Source organism: Salvia splendens, chromosome 16 (assembly GCF_004379255.2).
Source record: "Salvia splendens isolate huo1 chromosome 16, SspV2, whole genome shotgun sequence".
Taxonomy (NCBI): Eukaryota; Viridiplantae; Streptophyta; class Magnoliopsida; order Lamiales; family Lamiaceae; genus Salvia; species Salvia splendens.
Genome location: NC_056047.1, coordinates 18,686,095 through 18,707,902, shown reverse-complemented (window position 1 = coordinate 18,707,902; position 21,808 = coordinate 18,686,095). Strand labels below are relative to the sequence as shown.

The 21,808-nt window shown below is 37.8% G+C and overlaps 2 protein-coding genes and 1 pseudogene across 2 annotated transcripts; 1 reads left to right on the top strand and 2 right to left on the bottom strand.

The window, feature by feature from the left end:
* Positions 1 to 1,073: 1,073 nt before the first annotated feature.
* Positions 1,074 to 2,120, top strand: LOC121770306 (annotated as a pseudogene).
* Positions 2,121 to 8,447: 6,327 nt separating this feature from the next.
* Positions 8,448 to 9,034, bottom strand: LOC121770305. Its single transcript, XM_042167055.1, has 2 exons — positions 8,687 to 9,034; positions 8,448 to 8,603 (listed from the first exon to the last, which is right to left on the bottom strand). The coding sequence occupies exons 1-2, from the start codon at positions 8,897 to 8,899 to the stop codon at positions 8,448 to 8,450; spliced, it is 369 nt and encodes a 122-aa protein (XP_042022989.1). The 5' UTR covers positions 8,900 to 9,034.
* Positions 9,035 to 11,031: 1,997 nt separating this feature from the next.
* LOC121771844 (protein MODIFIED TRANSPORT TO THE VACUOLE 1-like) lies at positions 11,032 to 17,882 on the bottom strand. Its single transcript, XM_042168732.1, has 5 exons — positions 17,523 to 17,882; positions 14,782 to 15,534; positions 14,496 to 14,651; positions 13,018 to 13,968; positions 11,032 to 11,477 (listed from the first exon to the last, which is right to left on the bottom strand). The coding sequence occupies exons 1-5, from the start codon at positions 17,727 to 17,729 to the stop codon at positions 11,436 to 11,438; spliced, it is 2,109 nt and encodes a 702-aa protein (XP_042024666.1). The 5' UTR covers positions 17,730 to 17,882; the 3' UTR covers positions 11,032 to 11,435.
* Positions 17,883 to 21,808: the final 3,926 nt, after the last annotated feature.

Genomic DNA, 21,808 nt, shown 5'->3' with positions numbered 1-21,808 from the left:
TTCGGGGATGCCCCAGAACATGTGGGGGGAAGCTGTTTTGACAGCCAACTACATCCTAAACAAAATCCCACTCAAAGGTAAGGACGTTACTCCTTATGAGTTGTGGAAGGGAATGAAGTCATCCTACAAATACCTCAAAGTGTGGGGGTGTTTGGCTAAGGTGATGGTTCATCCGCCCAAAGAAGTTACAATTGGTCCTAAAACGGTTGACTGCATCTTCATTGGGTATACACTTAATAGTAGTGCATATCGATTTGTTGTCCACAAGTCTGAAATACCGACTGTGACTGTGGGAACAACAATCGAGTCAAGAAATATTGTATTTCTTGAAAACATATTTCCTCGCAAAGACAAGGAAAATATTGTACCCAATTCTGAGACGAGAATTGAGGATGAAGCCACTAGTTCTAAATCAGCGGATGAAGAGCCAGAATCGCGCAAGCAAACAAGGCCTGATCCAAACGATGTGGTACCAAGACGTGGTAGCAGGGTCAGAACACCAAAGACATTTGGTCCTGACTACATTGCATTCATGTTGGATGAAGAACCAACATCGATAAAAGTAGCCTTTGCTGGCCCAGACGGGTTGCATTGGAAATAAGCTGTTCAAAGCGAAATTGAGTCAATTTTGCTAAACCACACGTGGGTGTTGGTTGATCTACCTGAAGGTGCTAAACCTTTAGGATGCAAATGGGTCCTTAAAAGAAAGTTTAAGGCCGATGGAACAGTGGACAAGTATAAAGCTCGACTGGTAGTCAAAGGCTTTAAACAAAAGGAAGGGTACGATTTCTTCAATACATACTCACCTGTAACGAGGATTACATCAATTCGAGTGCTTCTCGCGATTGCTGCTGTGCACAATCTTGAGATTCATCAAATGGATGTTACGACTGCGTTTCTAAATGGTGACCTTGAAGATGAAATCTATATGGAACAACCTGAAGGTTTTGTAGTACCTGGACAAGAGAAAAAGGTATGCAAGCTGGTTAAATCCCTCTATGGATTGAAACAAGCGCCATTGCAGTGGCACTTGAAATTTGATAACGTGATGTTATCAAATGGATTTAAAATCAATGAATGTGACAAATGAAGTGCCTTTTGATGAGCAAAAAGGAGTTCCACATCACCTGTTGGGGACAATTTCTCCAAATGTTGAATTCACTGCTAAAGATTTTTGTGATTCCGCTATTCCGCTTATTGATGAGATCTGGTCTCGTAATCGCTTGCCTGTTCTCGTCGGAGGAACAAATTACTATATCCAGGCTCTTGAAATTACTGTAAGCCAGTTCCTATTGGATGACAATGCAGAACCTCTCGAAGCAAACTGCATAATGGATCATCATAGAGATAATGAGAAACCAGATATTGAACTTACACCACCAGACGAAGATTGTCTTTATACTTACAGTCGTCTTAAAGACCTCGATCCAGTTGCAACAAACAGAATTCATCCAAATGACCAGAGGAAGATCAAGCAATATCTTACTTTGAGTTCTTCCAAGTAAGCTTTTCCAGGGGAATACCATGCAGAACTGGGGTCAAGCTGATAGTTTAAGATTATACACGAGGGCTAAGGCAGGCAATTGGAGTCCGGGAATTTGAAGATTTCCTAAATTGTTGGAACTCAAAATCTCAAGAGTTGCCTGCATGCCCAGAGCTGCTCAAAGAAAATATCCACCATATCTCAAATTAAGAGAAGCTGTTGAGAAAGTAAAATTGAATACTAGAAGACTTGTTCGTCGGCAAAAGAGACGGATCGGTCGACTTCAAATGCTGTTCGGATGGAACATACACTTTGTTGATGTCACAAGTTGCTTGCAAGGTGCTTCCGACAATTCATGGTCTGTTAAAGTGTGGAACCATCAGTTAACATCGTCAAATCTTTCCTTGATACACCTGCCAGCGCAGAAGCTACCGAAAGAGATGTCCAAGAGACCAAACTGGCTGATAGAGACCTTTGGACTCAATACATTTGTGAAGCATGCAGCAATAGGGAGCTTAGAGGTGCTCATGAGTGGGAGCAACACAGACAAGGGCGCAGCCACTGGAAACGAGCTTCACGGCTGAGAAAGTCGGGCATCTTATCAGGTGTAATAACCAAGAATACCAGTGTCGATTAATCTTTGCTACTACTATTAGTAAGTGATGCAGTCAAAGAATTATCCGGCAGAGGGGGAGTGACAATACCCTGCCGGAAGAGATGGAGTCGCCAAGAGGGCGAGATGTAATACGTGAATACTGGTGAAAGCTTCATCAAGTAATCGGTGGAAGTTTGGTGCCATAAGTGGTCACCGAGAAAAAAACCCATAAGGAGAAAGGAGACTGATGGTTTCACGTAAATTTTGGCCCAATGGTTATTAGGCTCAAGAAATAAAAGAAATGAATGGGCTCAGAGTTTGAGCTCAAGAAATAAAAGAAATGAATGGGCTCATAGTTTGAGCTGGAATGGACCGAGAATGGTCTGAATTGGCTCTTAGACAAGAGCAAAAACTGTCTAGATTAGCTCCTCGACAAGAGTCAAAACTGTCTGATTTAGCTCCTCGACATGAGTCAAAACTGTCAGTCAGAATGAGCTCCTCGACAAGAGTCAAAACTGTCAGTCAGAATGAGCTCCTCGACAAGAGTCAAAACTGTCTGAATTAGCTCCTCGACACGAGTCAAAACTGTCAGTCAGAGATAAAAAAACTCCTCGACACGAGTAAAAACTGTCAGTCAGAAAAAAATGATTTAGCTCCTAGATACGAGCTAAAACTATCTAAGATGACACCTTGATATGAGTTAAAACTATCTAAGATGGCTCCTAGATACGAGCAAAAACTATCTAAGATAGCTCCTAAATATGAGTAAAAACTGTTTAGACAAGCTCCTTGACACGAGTTAAAACTGCCAACAAAAAATTGAAGAGCTCCTTGACACGAGTTAAAACTGTCAACAGAAAATTGAAGAACTCCTTGAAACGAGTCTAAACTTTCAATGATGAATGAAGAGCTCCTTGAAACGAGTCTAAACTTTCAATAACTCTTTGATACGAGCCTAAACAATCAATGATGAATTGAAGAAGCTCTATGATACGAGCATAAACAGTCAATGGAAATTAAAGAACTCTTAAATACGAGTATAAACTATATATCAAACTAAAGATCGTGCAAGTTAAGTGCCGAAAAAGTCGACACTCAACTTGAGGGGGAGTGTTGAAATAAGGAAATTAATTAATTGGAGAACAAGAAGGCAATGGATGAAGATATGGCAGGAATAAAGAAGGAAATCAATAAAGATTATGGAAAATCAAATAAAAAGGATATTAGTATAACTAGAATATATTTTCCATGTTTAGCTAGAATTAGAGTCTATATATAGTTGTGTAACCATGGAGAGAATAGAATTCAAGTAATTCACAATGTAGTCTTTAAAGTTCTCCCCGTCTTTTACTTTCCGCAATAATCTTTTATTTTCTGTAATCTTTTATTTTCTGCATTATATTTTCTAACAATGTGCATATTAGAGCATCCACAGCGAAGAGCACAATGATGTCCGTCCGTCCGTGCCAGCGGCACGGCACCGCTGTCCGCCGCTGCGCTCTTGCCACTGGCGCGGCGCTGCTCGATGCATCGAGCACGTCCGTGCCAGTGAGCAGCCGACGTGGCGCGTTCTGATTGACCAACGACATTTCCGTTGTCAATTCAATTTTTTTAAAAAAAAATTGAAAATAATACCAAAAAATAAAAAAAAATATTTTCACAATCCAAAAAAATGGCCATTTTTTTACCTTTTTTCTGTATTTTTTTTATTTTTTTATCCCCAAAATCATCTATAAATACACACATTCATCATCCATTTTTCACATCAAATCATCTTTCATTCATATTTTTTAATACAACTTATCTACACCTTCATCTCTCACTCAAACCCTCAAATGGATTTCACCCATCTCATTGCGGAAGCGGAGCACGAGTAGTGGTTTTTTTTAATTTTATGAATTTAATTTTGTAATTTTTAATTTTTAGGATTTTAATTATGTACTTTTTAAATTTTAGGATTTTAATTATGTGATTTTTATTTTTTAGGATTCTAATTATGTAATTTTTAATTTTTTTGTAATTTGTAATATTATTTCGGTTATGTTTAATGAATTTTAATATTATGGAAATGTTTTTATTTAAATTGAATAATAGAATGGTGAGACCATTGAGCTTGTCCTTGCGGAAGAGCACGGATGTGGGTGTTGTGCTCTTGCCTAAGAGTAGGGAGTAAAAGTGGGTCCGGACCCATACCCATGCTCATTGACAAGAGCACGGACGTGGATGCCTCTAGTGGATTTCGACTAACCTCATTGGAGTTCTCGATTGTTATCCGTTGGACTTCTCTAATCTCTCCTGTCTTTTAGTTTCTATAATTCTATGTATATATATGGAAATCAGTCCCTCTAAATTCCTTTTTAAAATGCAGCAACCGACTTAAATCCCACTGCCTTGTATCTATATGATTATGAGATAGGGTTACATTCGTAGCATTATAATTTAGGATATTACGGCATCCACTCCACGGCGCGCTACCGTCCCGCGTTCCATCCCTCCTTCGTAGCATTATAATTTAGGATATTAGGGCATCCACTACGCGGCGTGCCACCGTCCCGCGTTCCGTAGCGGAGGGACGGAACGCTCGCGCGACGCGTTGCGACACGCCGTCCCGTCCCGCGCCCGTCCCGAACCCGTCCCGCGGCCCGTGCCTGCGAGACACGGGACGGGCTGTCACGCCACGCGCCGTGGCGACGTGGCGCGCCCCCGCGCCATGCGTGACGCCCACTCGCCGGCCCGCGAGTGGGTGTCGTCACGCTGACGCAATAAATCAATTTTTTTTAAAAAAAATCGAATTTAAAAAAAAAACTTTTTATTTATAAAAATTGTTTTTATATTTAAAAATAATTTTTACAAATAAATAAATACAAGAAATTCGTAATAGCCCACATATATTTGATGGGCTTGCGAATTTATGAAACTCATTCTTGGTTGCTTCTCTTTTATAGAGACAACCTTGAATGTTTTATGTTCCAGTTTCGATGTGAGACAAAGTCATTCTTGGTTGCTTCTCTTTTATAGAGACAACCTTGAATGTTTTATGTTTCAGTTTCGATGTGGGACAAAGTCATTCTTGGTTGCTTCTCTTTTATAGAGACAACTTTGAATGTTTTATGTTTCACTTTCGATGTGGGATAAAATCATTCATGGTTGTTCTTCTTTTATAGAGACATCCTTGAATGTTTTATGTTTCACTTTCGATGTGGGACAAAATCATTCTTGGTTGTTTCTCTTTTATAGAGACATCCAAGAATGATTTTGTCCCACATCGAAAGTGAAACATAAAACATTGTAGGATCTCCATATAAAATTGTATTTTAAATTATGTCATTTTTATTTTTTTAAGATTTTAATTATGTTTTTTTAAATTTTAAGTTGTATTTTTATTTTATGCTGTAATGTTATTTTAATTTTAATGAAGTGTGTTTGTTTTAATTGAATTGTGTTGGAAAAAAATAAAAAATGAAATTGAATGAATAGTAATTTAAGGGACGGTTAAGGGACGGAGCGTTGCAGGTTTCGTCCCTTAGTTAAGGGATGGAGGAATAAAGTACAGTGGGACCCTCAAATAGTAGTTTAAGGGACGGTGGGGGACAGCGTAGTGGATGGTCTTAACGTCTAATATCATTAAAGTCTAATATCATTAAATTTATGAAAAAAAATTGGTTTCCTCATTAAATTTGAACTTGATATATAATATTACGAATTTAAATAGTTGTTGAATTTTTATCAACCAACAACGAAATCCAACTGCATTAAAATGAAATGTATAACTACATTTGGCTTATAGAAGCTTTGTAATCACCCATTCACTCCACTATCATTTTTCAGTGATAACCATATCTTATATGGAAATATTCAACAACTATTTAAGTTCATGATATTATATATCAAGTTTAAAGTTTATGGAATAAAATAAATTTTTGAAATTTTCTGTGATGTTATTCTCCTTTTCACATCTTAGATCCTTTTTCCTTCTTAATATTACGCGTTAGATCTAAGGCATCAACGGATCAGATTGATTCTATAAAACTGGTTCCGTGTTGCATTATAGAAGGTGGTTGTATGCATTACATGGTTATTATTGACATTTGACGGAAAAGTAACTGCCACATTTTGGTATCTGCGAATAATGCACCACATTGTCACGAGTAATGCATATAATTGACTATATAATGCACAATATGTGAACTGCAATGCATACGAATAAGATGTACCATGTTATGATGTTTGGACACACGTTTCTTGTTTCCCCTAAGGGTTTAATAAGCTTAGGGGCTAGTGTATAGTACGTAGACACGTATGTAATCTTCACATGGTAACGAGTAATGGATATAATTGACTATATAATGCACAATTTGTGAACTGCAATGCATACGAACAAGATGTGTTGTGTTATGATGTTTGACACACGTTTCTTGTTTCCCCTAAGGGTTTAATAAGCTTAGGGGCTAGGGTATAGTACGTACGCATTAATAACAAATTATAAAACGATACGAATAATTCACCAAATTGTCACGAGTAATGGATGTTATTAACTATATAATGCACAATATGTGAACTGCAATGCATACGAATAAGATGTACCATGTTATGATGTTTGACACACGTTTCTTGTTTCCCCTAAGGGTTTAATAAGCTTAGGGGCTATGGTATAGTACGTAGAAATTACTAACAAATTGTTGTTATTGGAATATACGTATGTGCATTATTTGGTTTAGGTAGTGCATTATGTAGCTGTTAATTGTCATTTTCTCAGTATATTATGCATTATTAGAGGTATTGTGTATATGGGTTAATCAACGGATTGAAGATTACATACGTGCATTTAGTAATGTCTACGTACTATACCCTAGCCCCTAAGCTTATTAAACCCTTAGGGGAAACAAGAAACGTGTGTCAAACATCATAACATGGTACATCTTATTCGTATGCATTGCAGTTCACATATTGTGCATTATATAGTTAATAACATCCATTAATTACTCGTGACAATTTGGTGAATTATTCATATCGTTTTATAATTTGTTATTAATGCGTACGTACTATACCCTAGCCCCTAAGCTTATTAAACCCTTAGGGGAAACAAGAAACGTGTGTCAAACATCATAACACAGCACATCTTGTTCGTATGCATTGCAGTTCACAAATTGTGCATTATATAGTCAATTATATCCATTACTCGTTACCATGTGAAGATTACATACATGTCTACGTACTATACGCTAGCCCCTAAGCTTATTAAACCCTTAGGGAAACAAGAAACGTGTGTCAAACATCATAACACAGCACATCTTGTTCGTATGCATTGCAGTTCACATATTGTGCATTATATAGGCAATTATATGCATTACTCGTGACCATGTAGTGCATTATTCGTAGCGGTTTCCAGCCATTATTAGATTACTATTGTACCCTCATAATGCACAAAATAGGACAAATAATGCAACACGAGATTAATTACCCAATGTTGATCTTGACCGTCCATTTCTCTAATCTAATGGCTGATATTAAGAAGGAAAAATGAGGAAATATAGGAAAAGGAAATGAATACATCCATATATATATATATATATATAGGGTTTTGATCCATGCAAAACCATTCTTAATACAAAAATGCAGAACCAAGCATACAAAAGTCATTTTTAGGTCATTGTAAGCTTATTTTTACGTCATTATAGTAAGGATGACATGAAATGATCTTAACATGACCTCAAACCCAAAGTTTATAATATGACCTAAAACTGCTTTACAATGACCCTCCGTGTTTTTATTTAATTATTGACCATTGGATTGTCAAATCTCATCGTCAGGATTTGGTCTGGATTTTGTATTGAGATCAAGTTTTGTATTGATCATTTTCCTATATATATATATATATATATATATAGGGTTGTGATCAATTGAGATTTTTTAGCCTAATTGAGAAATGAGATGCATTATCAGCCACTCATTTTTATTAAATGAGTGGTCCAGAATTTGCCACATGGAAAATATTTTTAGTTTAATTAATTATGAAAGGGCGTAATGGTAATTTTATGTTTAAATTGGGTTTCTTCCGCTTGTGTTCTCCATCTCCTTCCCAAATCCCCGCCGCAGATTTCGATCTCAGCCCCTCCGCTTCTCCGCCGCCCCCAAAATCTCTGCCACAATCTCCGTCGCCGACAAGCTTCCTGACGCCACCCTATCCTACCTCGACGCCTCCGACGAGCTCCAGACCATCTCAATCGCCGACATCACCACGAATAAGAAGGCAATTTTGGTCGTGTCCTCCGTCGCCGCCTCCTTCATCCGCGCCATCAGTGACGCCGCCATAACCTCGCTCTCCTGAGCCAATCTCTGCCACATCAGCTTCCTCCTTCTCCATCCTCCTCACCCATTCCTCCAGGTCCATTTTCCTCCACCCGCTCTCGAGATCTCGTCGTCGCTCTGCTTCGGTAGAGACTGGATCTTCGAATCGTAACTCCTCACCAGGAGCGCCGTCTGCCGCCGCCGCCGCTCATATAGTGCGATTCTCAATCTGTGGTTCTGTTTCGGTTGACACAATTGCAATTATTAATTACTCTGTTTTCTCTTCAGTTTGACAGCAACAAATGGTTGTTTTGATTTACCTGTGTATTGAGGTAGTGTTCAATCTCGATTCGTTGTGATTGAGGATTGGCTAGTAGCAATTTTCCATTGACACGCTTCAAATCGTTGCTGGAGATCGTCTCCGACGAGATCTGCAACAAGGCGAGCTCGTGCGCGCTGAAGCTGCTGATGCAGATGCTGGAGGCGTCGAAGAAGTCGAGGCTGAAGGCGATCAAGGCCGGCGCGATCTGCATGTTGGTGGAGCTGCGGCCAGAATCGAGCAGATCTAAATGCGAGAGGATTATGCAATTGATCAATTTTGCTTTTGTTACAGTGTTTGTCAGTTGTTGACATTTTGATATATAAGCTGGTGACACTATGACAACTATGGTGCATATTGTGTCAACGGCACATACATGTCATGTCAACTACGGTACATATCGTGTCAACTACACATACAAGCCATGTCAACTGTGTTACAAGCCATGTCAACTACACGTACAACCATGTCAACTGCACATAGAAACCATGTCAACAACAATTATAAGTCATGTCAACTAGACATAAAAGCCATGTCAACAATCCGACACATTAAAACACGAAATGACACTTATACCCCCGTGTTGACATAATGTGATAGCTGTTGACATTTAGTTAATCTTGTGGATTAATGGCTGATATTGCATCTCATTTCTCAATTTAGCTAAATAATCTCAACCTAACAGGACCCTATATATATATATATATATATATATATAGATGAGATCTATTGAGCATTATATAGGCAATTATATGCATTACTCGTGACCATGTGGTGCATTATTCGTAGCGGTTTCCAGCCATTATTAGATTACTATTGTACTCTCATAATGCACAAAATAGGACAAATAATGCAACACGGGATTAATTACCCAATGTTGATCTTGACCGTCCATTTCTCTAATCTAATGGCTGATATTAAGAAGGAAAAATGAGGAAATATAGGAAAAGGAAATGAATACATCCCTATATATATATATATATATATATATATATATATATATATATATAGATGAGATCTATTGTTAACTCACTCGTTAATTGTTAACTACAACTAAATCGCAACCATATAACTATCTAATGGTTTATAAATTGTCATAAGTAATTTCGTTTCTCATTTTTTTAATATTAAAAAGAATAGTAACTATTATTAAATTTAGGATTTAGAAACACATTGTCAATATAGTATATTAGATATATCAACACGAAGATATGACAATGTCAACACAATTTCATATTGACATTGCATAAGCATTATGTCAACATATTATATAAGTTGTATTGATATAAAATTGTTTCACGAAATATATGAACATTTATGAAAATTTTACCAATTTTGACATCCAATTTTGACATCAAAACATATGCATTTCGGGTCTCGTTGGAATCCTTATAAAATTTATCTTTAATTTGATATATGTTAATATGAAAAATTAATTTAAATCAAGATAGTTATTTTTATGTAATATTGTATTTTGTGTACATCTAATGATGTGCTTCGAACCTCGGTCTTGCTCCGTGTATACGTAGATATGCAATTTTATAACTATTTAAAATTTCAATTATCTACTTTAATTGTAGAATTCAAATAATAAAATTAAAAAGTTTGAAATTGAATACTCTATTTCCATTTCTGATTCCACACCCTTAATTCCATAGTACTGACAGAACCTTAATAAGTTTTACACTTTTTATTTTGGAGTTACTACATTTTACTTATGTTAAATAATACTCCCTCTGTCCCACTAGAACATGCATTTTTTTTCTTTTTAGTTCGTCCAACAAGAATATACACTTTCTAACTCTAGGAACTCTTTTCTCTCTATTAAGGTGAGACTCATTCTTCACTAACAATACTTCGCTAACAAAACTTCCACAAGAAAATAATAATTCCCTTAGGGCATCCGCAGTGGGAAGGGGGAAGGCGGTGCGCTCCATTGGAGTAAGGGGCGGTATGTTCGAGAGAAGGGCTGGGGTGGTCGCAGAGAAGAAGACATGAGGTATCATCTAACTTCCATATTATTACATCATGAGATATAAACAACATAATTAGCAAAGCGATGAAACGTGAACTAGCAACACACACTTGTTTCCATGAACAAAATAGCCTCATATAACTGTCACATAATGATGGTTATAACACACAATATGCAGGTAATGGGGGAAACAAAAAGCATACTAAACCAATCCCACTCCTAAGGTGCCAAATATCCTTGCAACTTTCAAATGGAAAAATGTATAAACAACCTGTTTACCTGGATCCGGACATAGTGCAAGACAGGAGAAGGGAAATGTAATGTACCATCATGGAAGCACTTGCAAACATACACGAAATGGTCAGGCCAGATGTCATCAATAAATCAGAAGTTTTAGAGCCTCAAATAATTATCACATGATTTATCCAATCTCGGATAGAAGAATGCGTATCACACAGTAATGGTTTTTTTACCATGGAAAAATGCTTTAAGTAATCACAATCGGAGAGGGCAACTCATTGGAAAATTTTACTTTGTTTTTTCAAATAACTTGGAACATAAAAGCACATCTCCAAAGTTACTGAAACCTTTTCGTATTTCCATTGAACGTTGCTGCCAGTGAACTTTTCCACCTTCTATACTCTAGCAAGACTTCACACACATTCTGACTGTGACCCTTTGCCAAAAGTAGAAACATCTCCACTATTTTTCTCAATTCAAATTTCAAGATTAACCACGTCAATGGTTACTCCATTCCAGACAGCAACAGAAATACTTAATTTACATGCTTGGGGTCACGAGCTGCAGCCAGATGATCCTGCAATATGAACAAAAGGCTACCCCGCATTACACCATCAACTCTGAACTAGATGCATAATATTTAATGTGAAGAATGTCATGTACAATCACACTAGAATTTATCAAAGTATCCAACTAGGGGGTATTTACTTTGGGTGATAGATGGCTTAGACAAAAAATAAAATAGGATAGCCCACTACATACTCTAATGGATAGAATAATTCTAGGCTTATGTTTGAACATGTAATCCTTCAAATACTTAATCTTATGCATTATGAGTATAATCTATCATCCATAGTGAACTCCCATCAAATAATAAAAGCTAGCTTAATGAAACCCAAACCAGTGCCATCATCGTAGGACGCTCTACTCTAAGAACCCTACAACTTTATGAAAGTTTCAAATAACATGAATTACTCCTACACCACTAAGAAGTGAAAAATATTCATCTAAATTAATGTTATCACAGGCCATCATTTGATACTACCCCTCCTCATCTAACAAAGATATTTCCAAAGATGCATCTGTTACCCATTATAAGGGAAATCAAAGTTCTAATAGTGCCTATAGTTGGATGATTCAGCTCCATGAGCTGAAAACTGATTGAGGCACACAAATTATATCTTTTTTAATGTTTCTTGAGCTGGATGAGAATTAGAATTTCAAACGATGAGCTACCTCAAGCAAGTCGAGTAGATCTCTAAGCTGTCATCAAGGTCATGTCAACTATACCTGTTTGAATATTAGATAGCCTTCATTTTACAGGCATCCCTACCCTAAGACCCTAACATGTCCTTACATCAATTTCAAACTATTAATTGTGGCCTATGTGCAGATGTGCTCACTGGCACACAGCTTGCACCACAAGCAAATTAAAGTGTGCTGCAGCTTATCTCACAATTGAAAAGATATTAATGTGCCATTGTCAATAGAATAGATACACTTTGTCTGATGGCCTTTCAGGAAGAAGAGAAAATGGGAACAAAAAGAAAAGGGATGAATGGAAAAGGGAGCAAAATGACAAGAAACTAAGGATCTGGCTTTAGCCTCAATTCACATCATTTGCAAAACAACATGATAATTACGGACGAAGAGTCGAGCTAGTCCATGTAGGAAAGCAGAAAAGCTCATCCTAGGCTAAGCCACTGCAATAACCCCATCTGTATCAGTAATTGTCAATCAAAGATCAGATAGTTCCAGAACAATTTTGTACACATCTCTAAGTAGATTCACAGAAGCTCACTTTCATTAAAAAAAATGGAACATATGTGCACCAGAAACTTCATTAGGAAGGATGGCCAGTTTTCATAGAATTATAGCAGCTATACCTAAATCCTGCCAACATGCTACAAATGAAGGAATGCGATTTGAAGATGTGTGGGTACTTAAGCGCATACACTTGCAAAGCAAGACTGTAACTTTGAAAGAGAGAATATACGGCAACAATTAAATGACATTAACTGAAAACCTAAGCATTTGTAAACCCCAAAAAGCTCAAAGATTTGAACTGCTCGACTAAAAAGCAAGGAGTAACAACGGAGAGTAAAGTGCAAACTTACAGAGATAAAATCAAATGCTCTAGTGTCCTCTCTTTTCGAGTCGTTCATTAGTGAAGTCGGAGGTTGGGCAGCAATGGTAGAATTAAAAACATCGGGGAAGGCTGAAGAATTTCCTACAACCGACCCAGCAGCACTAAAACCTGCGCTTGATTGCAGATGCCCTAGCTGCTGAAAGTTGGACATTGCAGCAAGGAACTGGGGTTGAGCAAAGAGATTCTCCATGGAAACATTATTCATTGCATGAGAAGCTAATGCAGGATTGAACATCAACCCTGGTGGAAAATTATAACCCATAGCACCCATAGGGAACATGGGAGCTGCACTGACCACCGCAGCTTGAGAAGCAGATTCCCTATTCAAGATGATGTTATGAACGTTGTTTTCTTGGGGAATACTGGAAGCTGAAAGAATATGTTCTGGGCTCTTCTCAGTACTACTTCCATTTTGCTTCTTAAATGGTTCGTTTCCATGTATAGACAAATCGCCCATCAAGTCATTAAAATCCTTTCCAGCATTTTCAAGCTCCTGGGACCTCGAGTTGAAAAAGTCAAATGGTTCAGATTCAGTTCTACTAGCTGCTACATGGGCATCCTTAATTTCCGACTTGTTTATCGCCATACCAGAGAAGAAATCATTTTCATGGCCCTTATCAAGACTGGTATGGAAGGAGACATCTGCAAATGGGTCATCATCGACCTTCTGCCCGTTGGTGCTATCACCACCACCAAAACTGTCCCCCAATAAGTCATTAATCAATGGAGCAGTAGAAGGTCCAGCGGTTGAAGTACTTGGCTCGGTCTCGGCCTTTTGAGAATCTTCCACCCCCATAAGATCGTGGGAATCACTGGTATCTAGTAAGTCGGGAATCGTCGAAGGCTGTGGTGTTTTCGCCAATCTTTCAACTTGATTATTTTCTCCACCACCTTTTTCACCACTCAGAAGACTCAATACCTACAAGGACACTCAATTAAATATTTATTCTACGTGACAAACAAGGACCAAACTGAGGATAAAGAAAATAAGCTTGCATCTCGACAACTACAGCATTTATTTAGAACCTATTTTTTTAATTCGTAAAGCAGCAAAGATTAACTATCTATGCTACTGCAGTATATGCATCCTCCTAAGGCTTTTATGCAGCATTAAGATAGTTTCATCTGCAAGTTACTGCTACCTTAATCTGGAGTGGCCCCCATCCATAAGTAGCTGTCATGTGATTGTGAAACATAAAGTGGATAAATTAAAAACAAAGAGAGTATTTGGCTGGCCTGAAGATGATTAATATAATATTTTATGCTTTAAGAATATGGATTCCTTCGAGAATGGAGATTGCTGATCCTAAACAAAACTAATAATATGAATGATAAGATCATAATATTTCTTTCACATTATTGCATACCGATCACTTCCTAATAATACTTTGGCCCTACACTTTCCTCACTACTAACAAGGCAACTAGATAAAAAATAATATGTTACCTTATTTGCCTTCTCCCTTAGAGATGCTTGGGGAGATTCAGAACATTGTATCACTGCATTGCTGTTATCACTAAAATAAGAAGATATGACATAAAAATTCCCATCATCTTTCTTCCTCAGCAGTGCCTCAAGAACGCAAATGGCTTTCATGCGAACCTGAATGAGTAGTGCCAATAGTTCAGCTGAAGTTTGGATGAGAATTGTTTGGGAAAGAATATGATACATGCAATTTACATAGAAAGGAAGGCTCAAAAAGTTTTTTACAAGGTAACATAAGGCAACATACCTGCCACATAGGTAATTTCAGCTTTGTTTCGATTGCATGTGCTAAAGACAAAGCATCTAACTTTGAAGCATCTATCAAGAAGCCATGAAGTGCATCTCGAGTAGGCTGTAAACGGACACCACCAGATGTTACAATTGTCTCTAACAGTTTCTCCTCACGAGTCTTTTTGCTATAAGTTGATTCATAGACTCTATTAGTAGTATCTGCCTCAGACGTACTGAAATCTTGGCCCCAATTTCCAGAACCAGCATTTTTGGAGAATCGGGAAGAGTTTTGCGTGTGAGCATTATAATCAACTGCTTCATGTCTTTTAGAGTGATCACTTTCCTGACCCAAAGATCGATGAAGAGTTGGACTTCTGTAACTCCCAGTTTCATTGTTTGTTCGCAGAGATGGGGACTGTGCCAAACTACTCAGTCCATGTTTGATTGTTGCACTTCCAAGGTCAACAATTTCATTCATGAAGGACTTTTTTTCTTCTGAAGGCAATTCATAGTTGGTATTTCCAAATCCTTGAATTCGACTACCAAGTTTACTTTCTGTGGGTGCAGCTTTGCTCTCATCCGATGTGAATAGAGCAGATAGCGTCTCCTGTGCTGTTTCCCTAACAGCCTTGTTCAGTGCATCCCCTTTCAAAGGATCTGGCTGGCCCCTGTAATGGATTAATTGGCGTACAGCAACAGAATTCCTTTGCATCTCCCTTCTGAACTCGGCACCTGACTTTCCTACTGCATATTTGATGATTCTTAGTGCCTGAAAACACAATATCCACAAAGTAAACTGAGATAATTATATGCTTAAAGATAAAGTTAATAGTTAATAACTACAGAAGGGGCACTCTGATTGATGTGGATACCACCAATGTTGTCAAAGCAGTATAGCGGTTCATGGCGGTTCGCCCGAAAAATGCCACAGGGATATAGCGTATCGGTATGGCGGGATATAGCGGTCATTAATTAAATATATAAAATAATATTTATATATTCATATATAATTCAAAAAATTAGAAAATAATAAAAATATAACATTAAAAACTCTAAAAACATGTAATAAAGCATAAAATAGAAAACAATTATATAAAAGTCTAGCAATTAAAGTCTTTAGTTCAAGTGTTCAACAAAACATAAAACCATGATAAGCTCAATAGACATCAATCATCAAGCTCAACATAGTCTTCTAGCTCATCATCATCACTATCATCGGCATCCATTTCATCTTCATCCTCCATTGCTTCATCCTCTTGATCTCCACTTACACTATCCTCAAATTCTTCCTCTTCCGATTCTTCATCTACAAGCGCAAGCCTTTTCCTTTTCCCTTTCCCTTTCCCTTTTCTAGGTATGATAGGTTCTTTTTTCTTAGAAACTCTAAGACAACTTGAACTAGATGTAGAAGATTCTTTCCTCTTCTTTGACCTAGTATATGTCCTAGGCTCTCCAACACCCGAAACCTTATACACCATGTTCCAATCAAGTGTATCATCGTCATCATGAACCAAATGATTACCACCATCAATATCATCATCATCATCATCCAACTCCCCAACTAGCCACTCATTGCACTCATCAATATCATCGAGAATAATAGGATCAAATTCATCGGTTGCACTAAGCTTGTTCATATCATGCAATTTTTGGTTATATTTCACATAAACCAAATCTTGCATCCTCTTATGCTCGAGCCTATTTCTCTTTTTTGTATGAATCTACAAAATAAATATAATTAATCGGCAGATTGGGGTACAGATTGTGAATAGGAGGGGCCGTATGGCTGGGCGGTGGCTGAGTCACTGAGTGGGGCTGGAGGGTGCTGGCGGGTGCTGGCTAGGCTGCAACAGGCGGCGGCGGCGGGGGCGGCGCGACGGTGGGTGGCAGATTGTGGAAGGACTGAAGGAGTAGAGATGAAAAGCGGCAGATTGGGGTTGTGGAATTAGGGTTTAGAATTATTGGGGTGGGCGGATTGGGCCTATGCAAAATTAAATTAAAAAATAAAAAGCCCAATAAAAGTCAAAATTAGCACCAAAAAGTCAAAATTGGGCTAAAATACCGCTATTGCGGGATATGGTAGCGCTATGGCGCCACGACCGCCACGGGTATGGCGGCCGCCACAGAAAAATGCTACGTATCGGTGTGGCGATAGCATTTTCGTTAAAAACTGATATGCTATAGCGCAATATCCCCGCTATAGCCGCTATTTGACAACATTGGATACCACAGAGCATGTAGTATGTATAAAACAGGTCATGAAGAGGAATAAAATACCGAAATACAATCGAAAATATTGGGCAAATATTAGCAGCTTTACTCAGTTCCATATAAAAGTACTACAGAGTTTGGCAAAATAAGCCCATAAACAACTTATAAGGTGTAAAAATAAGCCCCAGCACTTTATAAGCTTCTCTAAAAATAAGCTCTTCAACCCCATCTTATTTCTTAAAAAAAAAAAAAAACCCCATCTTATTTCTTCATAATCTTAGAAGGACCAACTATTTTATAAAAATAACCCTATCATAGTTTGTTAGTACTCTATCAATTTCATCTATCTTCAATTATTTTCCTAATCCCCTCTAACCAAAGAACATACATCTAAGCTTATATCTCTCTAATAGGAGTATAAGCTTAGCCAGACATCCCCTACAGCAGATCAAATAACAGTCCAAAATAAAGTTCAATTTCCTAAAAATTATAAGGCAATTGGGGAGAAAAAAAATGTAAGGAAGAAAGGGAATAACAAATGAAGACCTTCTGCTTAACGATAGGCGATTTATGGTCAAGGCGCTTGAGAATGAACTGGGAGACTTCCTTAACGATGGAAGGGTGGGAGGACCTGAGCAAATCGCAAATTTCTTCCAATTTGTAAACCGGAGTCACCTTATCCTCATCGGAGGTAGCGTCGTCCACCATTCTGGACCTCCAATACGACTCCACCGCCCTCCTGCTCTGCTCCATTCTCCTCCTCACGATCAGAACTCGACAGCTCCGATTATTAATCAATTAAATTTTGGGTGGAATTGGGTCTTCGTGAACAAATCGATGATCGATGGGGGAGGGTTTTGTTTTGTTTTAATTTTTAGTTTAATTTTGATTTAAGTGATTGAAAAATAAATGGGAATAATTAAACATGTGGGTGAGGTGGCAGATAGTTGGGCGGCGCCGTCGTTATGTCCCAACAGCTTAATATGGCTAAGGGTGTCCACTATAAGGTGGACACGCCCAATAGCCCCGCCCCAGTTTTTTGTCCATAGCCCCAATTTTTTGTCCATAGCCCCAAAATTCTATTTCCGCCACTATAGTGGACAACTCCAATAGCCTCAAAATTTTATAATCAACTTTCATTTTATAATATATCAAGTAATTATTAACAAATTTATCGGGTTCTAATTAGTGGATTAAGAAAGGCCGACTATACGAATTCAAAATAAAAATAAAAATAAAAATAAAAATAAAAATAAAAATAAAAATAAAAATAAAAATAAAAATAAAAATAAAAATACAAATACAATACAAATTAAAATTAGAATTACACACTAAATTAAAATTAAAATTAAAATCACACACTACATTGAATCTAGTACAAATCACTACCAAGTTTACACAACGCCACTATCCTCCGCATCCTCCGCCTCCTCCGCCAAACGGGCCGCTACATCCTGTTGCACCTGTTGAATCAGAGCATTTCAGTTGTCTCTCCACAAATTGTTCATTTCCGACCCCAAATTGTAGTGAGAGAAATTTGTATAGATGTTGTGTTTGAATGGTGTGAAAATAATGAATGGAGTGGTGTGTATTTATAGGTGAATTGAAATGTAAAAAAAAAATAAAAAATTCGCGCCGAATAGCCGCGGCTTCTTCCTCGTTACACTATAGGCGCCGCGCCTATAGGCGCGGCTATAGCTCCATCGCCGCGTCCTCGCCCCGCACGCGGCTATCCCGCGTCCGCCGCCTCCCTCCCCCCTCGCCGCGTCCACCTCCGGGGCGGACAACTCCGCCACTATAAGGCGCCCCGCTTCCGCCCCGCTTCCGCCCCAAACGCGGCTATAGCCGCGGGCGTGTTATAGTGGATGCTCTAATAGCGCCAACACAAAATGAAAGTTGTTCTGCTAAATTTTAAATAATTAATAACAGTATTATTATCATACAAATAGGAACTATTCGAATTGAATGAATACTCGATCCGTCCTCAAAAAATTGATATTTCTGTCATCTTCCGAAAAATAGATTAGTTTTATTATTTTATGACGTTCCTCAAAATTAAACCAAATCTAAATAAAAATAATTTTTTAACTAATTATCCACCCCACAATCCACTAACATTATTCTCACTTCTTTTCCCTTTTTTCTCTCTTTTATTTTTTTCTTATCTCTCTTATTGTACTAATTGCACGTTGCATAAATAATAAAGTAGAAGAGAGTTAAAAAAAATGATTGTGTTAGAGAGAAAAAACTTTCTATAAATGAATATTGAATACGTTTATGGGACTGTTGAAAATAAAAATGATACTCCATCAATCCCTGAATGTTATTTTCTTATTAATCTGTCCCTGGAAAAGTATGAATTTTCTAATATTAGAATAGTTAAACAACACATTGTCCTACACATCATTTTATTTACAACTTATATTGTAACACTACATTGCTAATGATGTTAAGACCTGATAAGGCTCATTTCATGCATCGGTTTAAGGGTAAAATGTACTCTACTTGATCGGTTTTTCGCGCAAAGCAAGTGTTAAATGTGCAGGAATGCCGCTTGACCAAAGCAACAAGATCAAACTGATCAAGCGAGTACAATAGGCGAAAAAGGCCAGATTTCGGGGGAAGTTGATCAAGGGGAGTAATCAAGCAGTTAAGGAGGGGACCACTGAATGTCAGAAGAAGGACACGCGAGGCTATGAGCTGGATGGTGCGCAGCATTCTGTTATCAAGGACAACGTTCTAGAAGGGGACACGTGCTGATATATGAGACGCAAGGATGAAGCTGAGTCACGAATTTGTTACTGAAAAGCAACGTCGTTCTAGAAGAAGAGCACGTAGCAATCAATGAGTCGCTCACTCTCAGCATGAGCGAATATTCCCTGCCAAGATCGTTATCTAGCTGGAGGTCGTCCATCATCCTCCAGGCCACCCTCCGCATCTCCAAGTCAACCCCCCAGGAAATCTTAAGTACAACCCCTCCCCCCCCGATCTCAATTTTTTTTTTGTTAATCTCAAAACTTTTTAATTTGTTTATGGTATGTATAACTGATACTCCACTCCACATCACACTTAGACCTGTGTTGAGTCTAAGAGTGAGAAGTATGCATGCCTGTTTTGCTTTCCTTGTTGCATGCCTGTGTGTTTTGGTTTTTGTTATTTTTCTGTTTTGTTGGCATGATTGATTGTTGGCACTTCTCACACTTAGCTCAGTGTCCGGTCTAAGTGTGAGATTCTATTGTTTGTTGTTATGACGCTGCCTGTGCCTAATCCTTTTTCCACTGCATCCAGTCCCTCGAGGACGAGTTCATATGCAGTGGGAGGGGGGAGGGTTAGTTCCAGAAAATAAAAATCATACATGTCAAAAGTTCTGAAAATACAAAATATCAGTTAGTAATAAATAGGCAATATGCATGAAATTAGATAAATGGAAGACTTGATTACTTTGGGAAGAGTTAGAAAAAGGACTCAGTATGCTTACATGTAGAAACTTAATTGCAAAAACTTGATCAGTTTGAACGACGTTAGTATGATGGAAATGATCAAATTTAAACTTACTGTGAAGCCTCTCTATATGTGAGTTATAAGCCAAAGTAGAACACTTTCTACTATTTTTACAAAAGAAAAAATTTTACGAGAGGCTGACTTTTAATATTGAGATGAAAATTGCACAAGTAGTAAGGACTAAAGGCACTAGGACCTAGCCATTTGAGCCGTTTCTCTTCCTTCATTCCATGAACCCGCCTCGTCAAGCAAGGCATCCCTTAGTTAGCCAAGTTGAGCCCATACACTTTTACCCTTTGTTTGATAACCAAGACCTACATCCATATACTTTTTATAAACACGTGAGGAAAAAGGGGTCAGAAAGATGAGTCAATTTCAAAGGAAAAGGGGGATATCAATAAATACTCGAAATAAAGGGTAGTCGGGTTGATCAAGTTAGATAATCAGGTTGATCAAGGAAAAAATAATAATAATAATAATAATAATAATAATAATAATAATAATAATAATAATAATAATATATCTATATTGAGAAAAGTTTAAGAAAAAGAGGGAAGGAAAAATTTGTAACCTGACCCAGCAAGTCGGAAGTTAGAAAATTAAGCCAAAAATTCAAGGCTAGAAGTCGCCACTTAACCACGTAAGATATCTAGTGGCGAAATAAATAGTTCAATTCCTTGGGCTCTTGGCTCATGTGTTTTTCCTTTTTACAGTTTATGTTTTTAAACTTAGAACCCCTAGGACCCTACCTTGATACACCACTACCCTTAAGCCCCATTACACCCAAAACAAAGACCTTAAGGAACTATCCTGTGCAATCCGATTCGAGGTATTAAAATTATGGCAATACTGAGTGAACATCCTAACATCTCTGGTGAGAAATGAGTGACTGAGTGAATCCAACCGTGGTTTAAATTGAGCAATATTGACAAACTGACACCTTGATCAAGCAAACGCGAAAGAGAAGAAACATAAGCTACTGACAAATGGATTGACCTCGACCTCGGGTATGATTGTTGGAAATTTATTCGGTCTAATGCATACATGTGAATATGTGTTTTTGTTTTTGTTGTTTTTTAAATGTTGGCATTTTTTACTATATTTCAACATATGAAGGAGGAAATTACAAATCAACTCCTATAACAAGGAGGAAAGACAAATTACGCCACCCAGGGTTCGAACTCGAGACCTCCAGGATGGACGCGGTATCCAGCACCCTTTACCGCTAGGCCAAGGGGCTTGGATTGAATATGTGTTTTTGTTTCGAGTCTTGTTTTTCCTTTTTCGTTTTCTTTTACTTTCTTGAAATGAGTAAACCATGTCTGAAATTT

What these genes read in the sequence shown, in the direction of transcription:
- LOC121771844 (XM_042168732.1), bottom strand. Translation starts at nt 17,729, where the DNA reads ATGGAGCAGAGCAGGAGGGCGGTGGAGTCGTATTGGAGGTCCAGAATG. An exon ending in CGCCTATCGTTAAGCAGAAG is followed by an intron (nt 15,535 to 17,522) that starts GTCTTCATTTGT and finishes TTGTGTTTTCAG; the next exon opens with GCACTAAGAATCATCAAATA. An exon ending in TGAAATTACCTATGTGGCAG is followed by an intron (nt 14,652 to 14,781) that starts GTATGTTGCCTT and finishes CTACTCATTCAG; the next exon opens with GTTCGCATGAAAGCCATTTG.
- LOC121770305 (XM_042167055.1), bottom strand. Translation starts at nt 8,899, where the DNA reads ATGCAGATCGCGCCGGCCTTGATCGCCTTCAGCCTCGACTTCTTCGAC. An exon ending in AACACTACCTCAATACACAG is followed by an intron (nt 8,604 to 8,686) that starts GTAAATCAAAAC and finishes CAACCGAAACAG; the next exon opens with AACCACAGATTGAGAATCGC.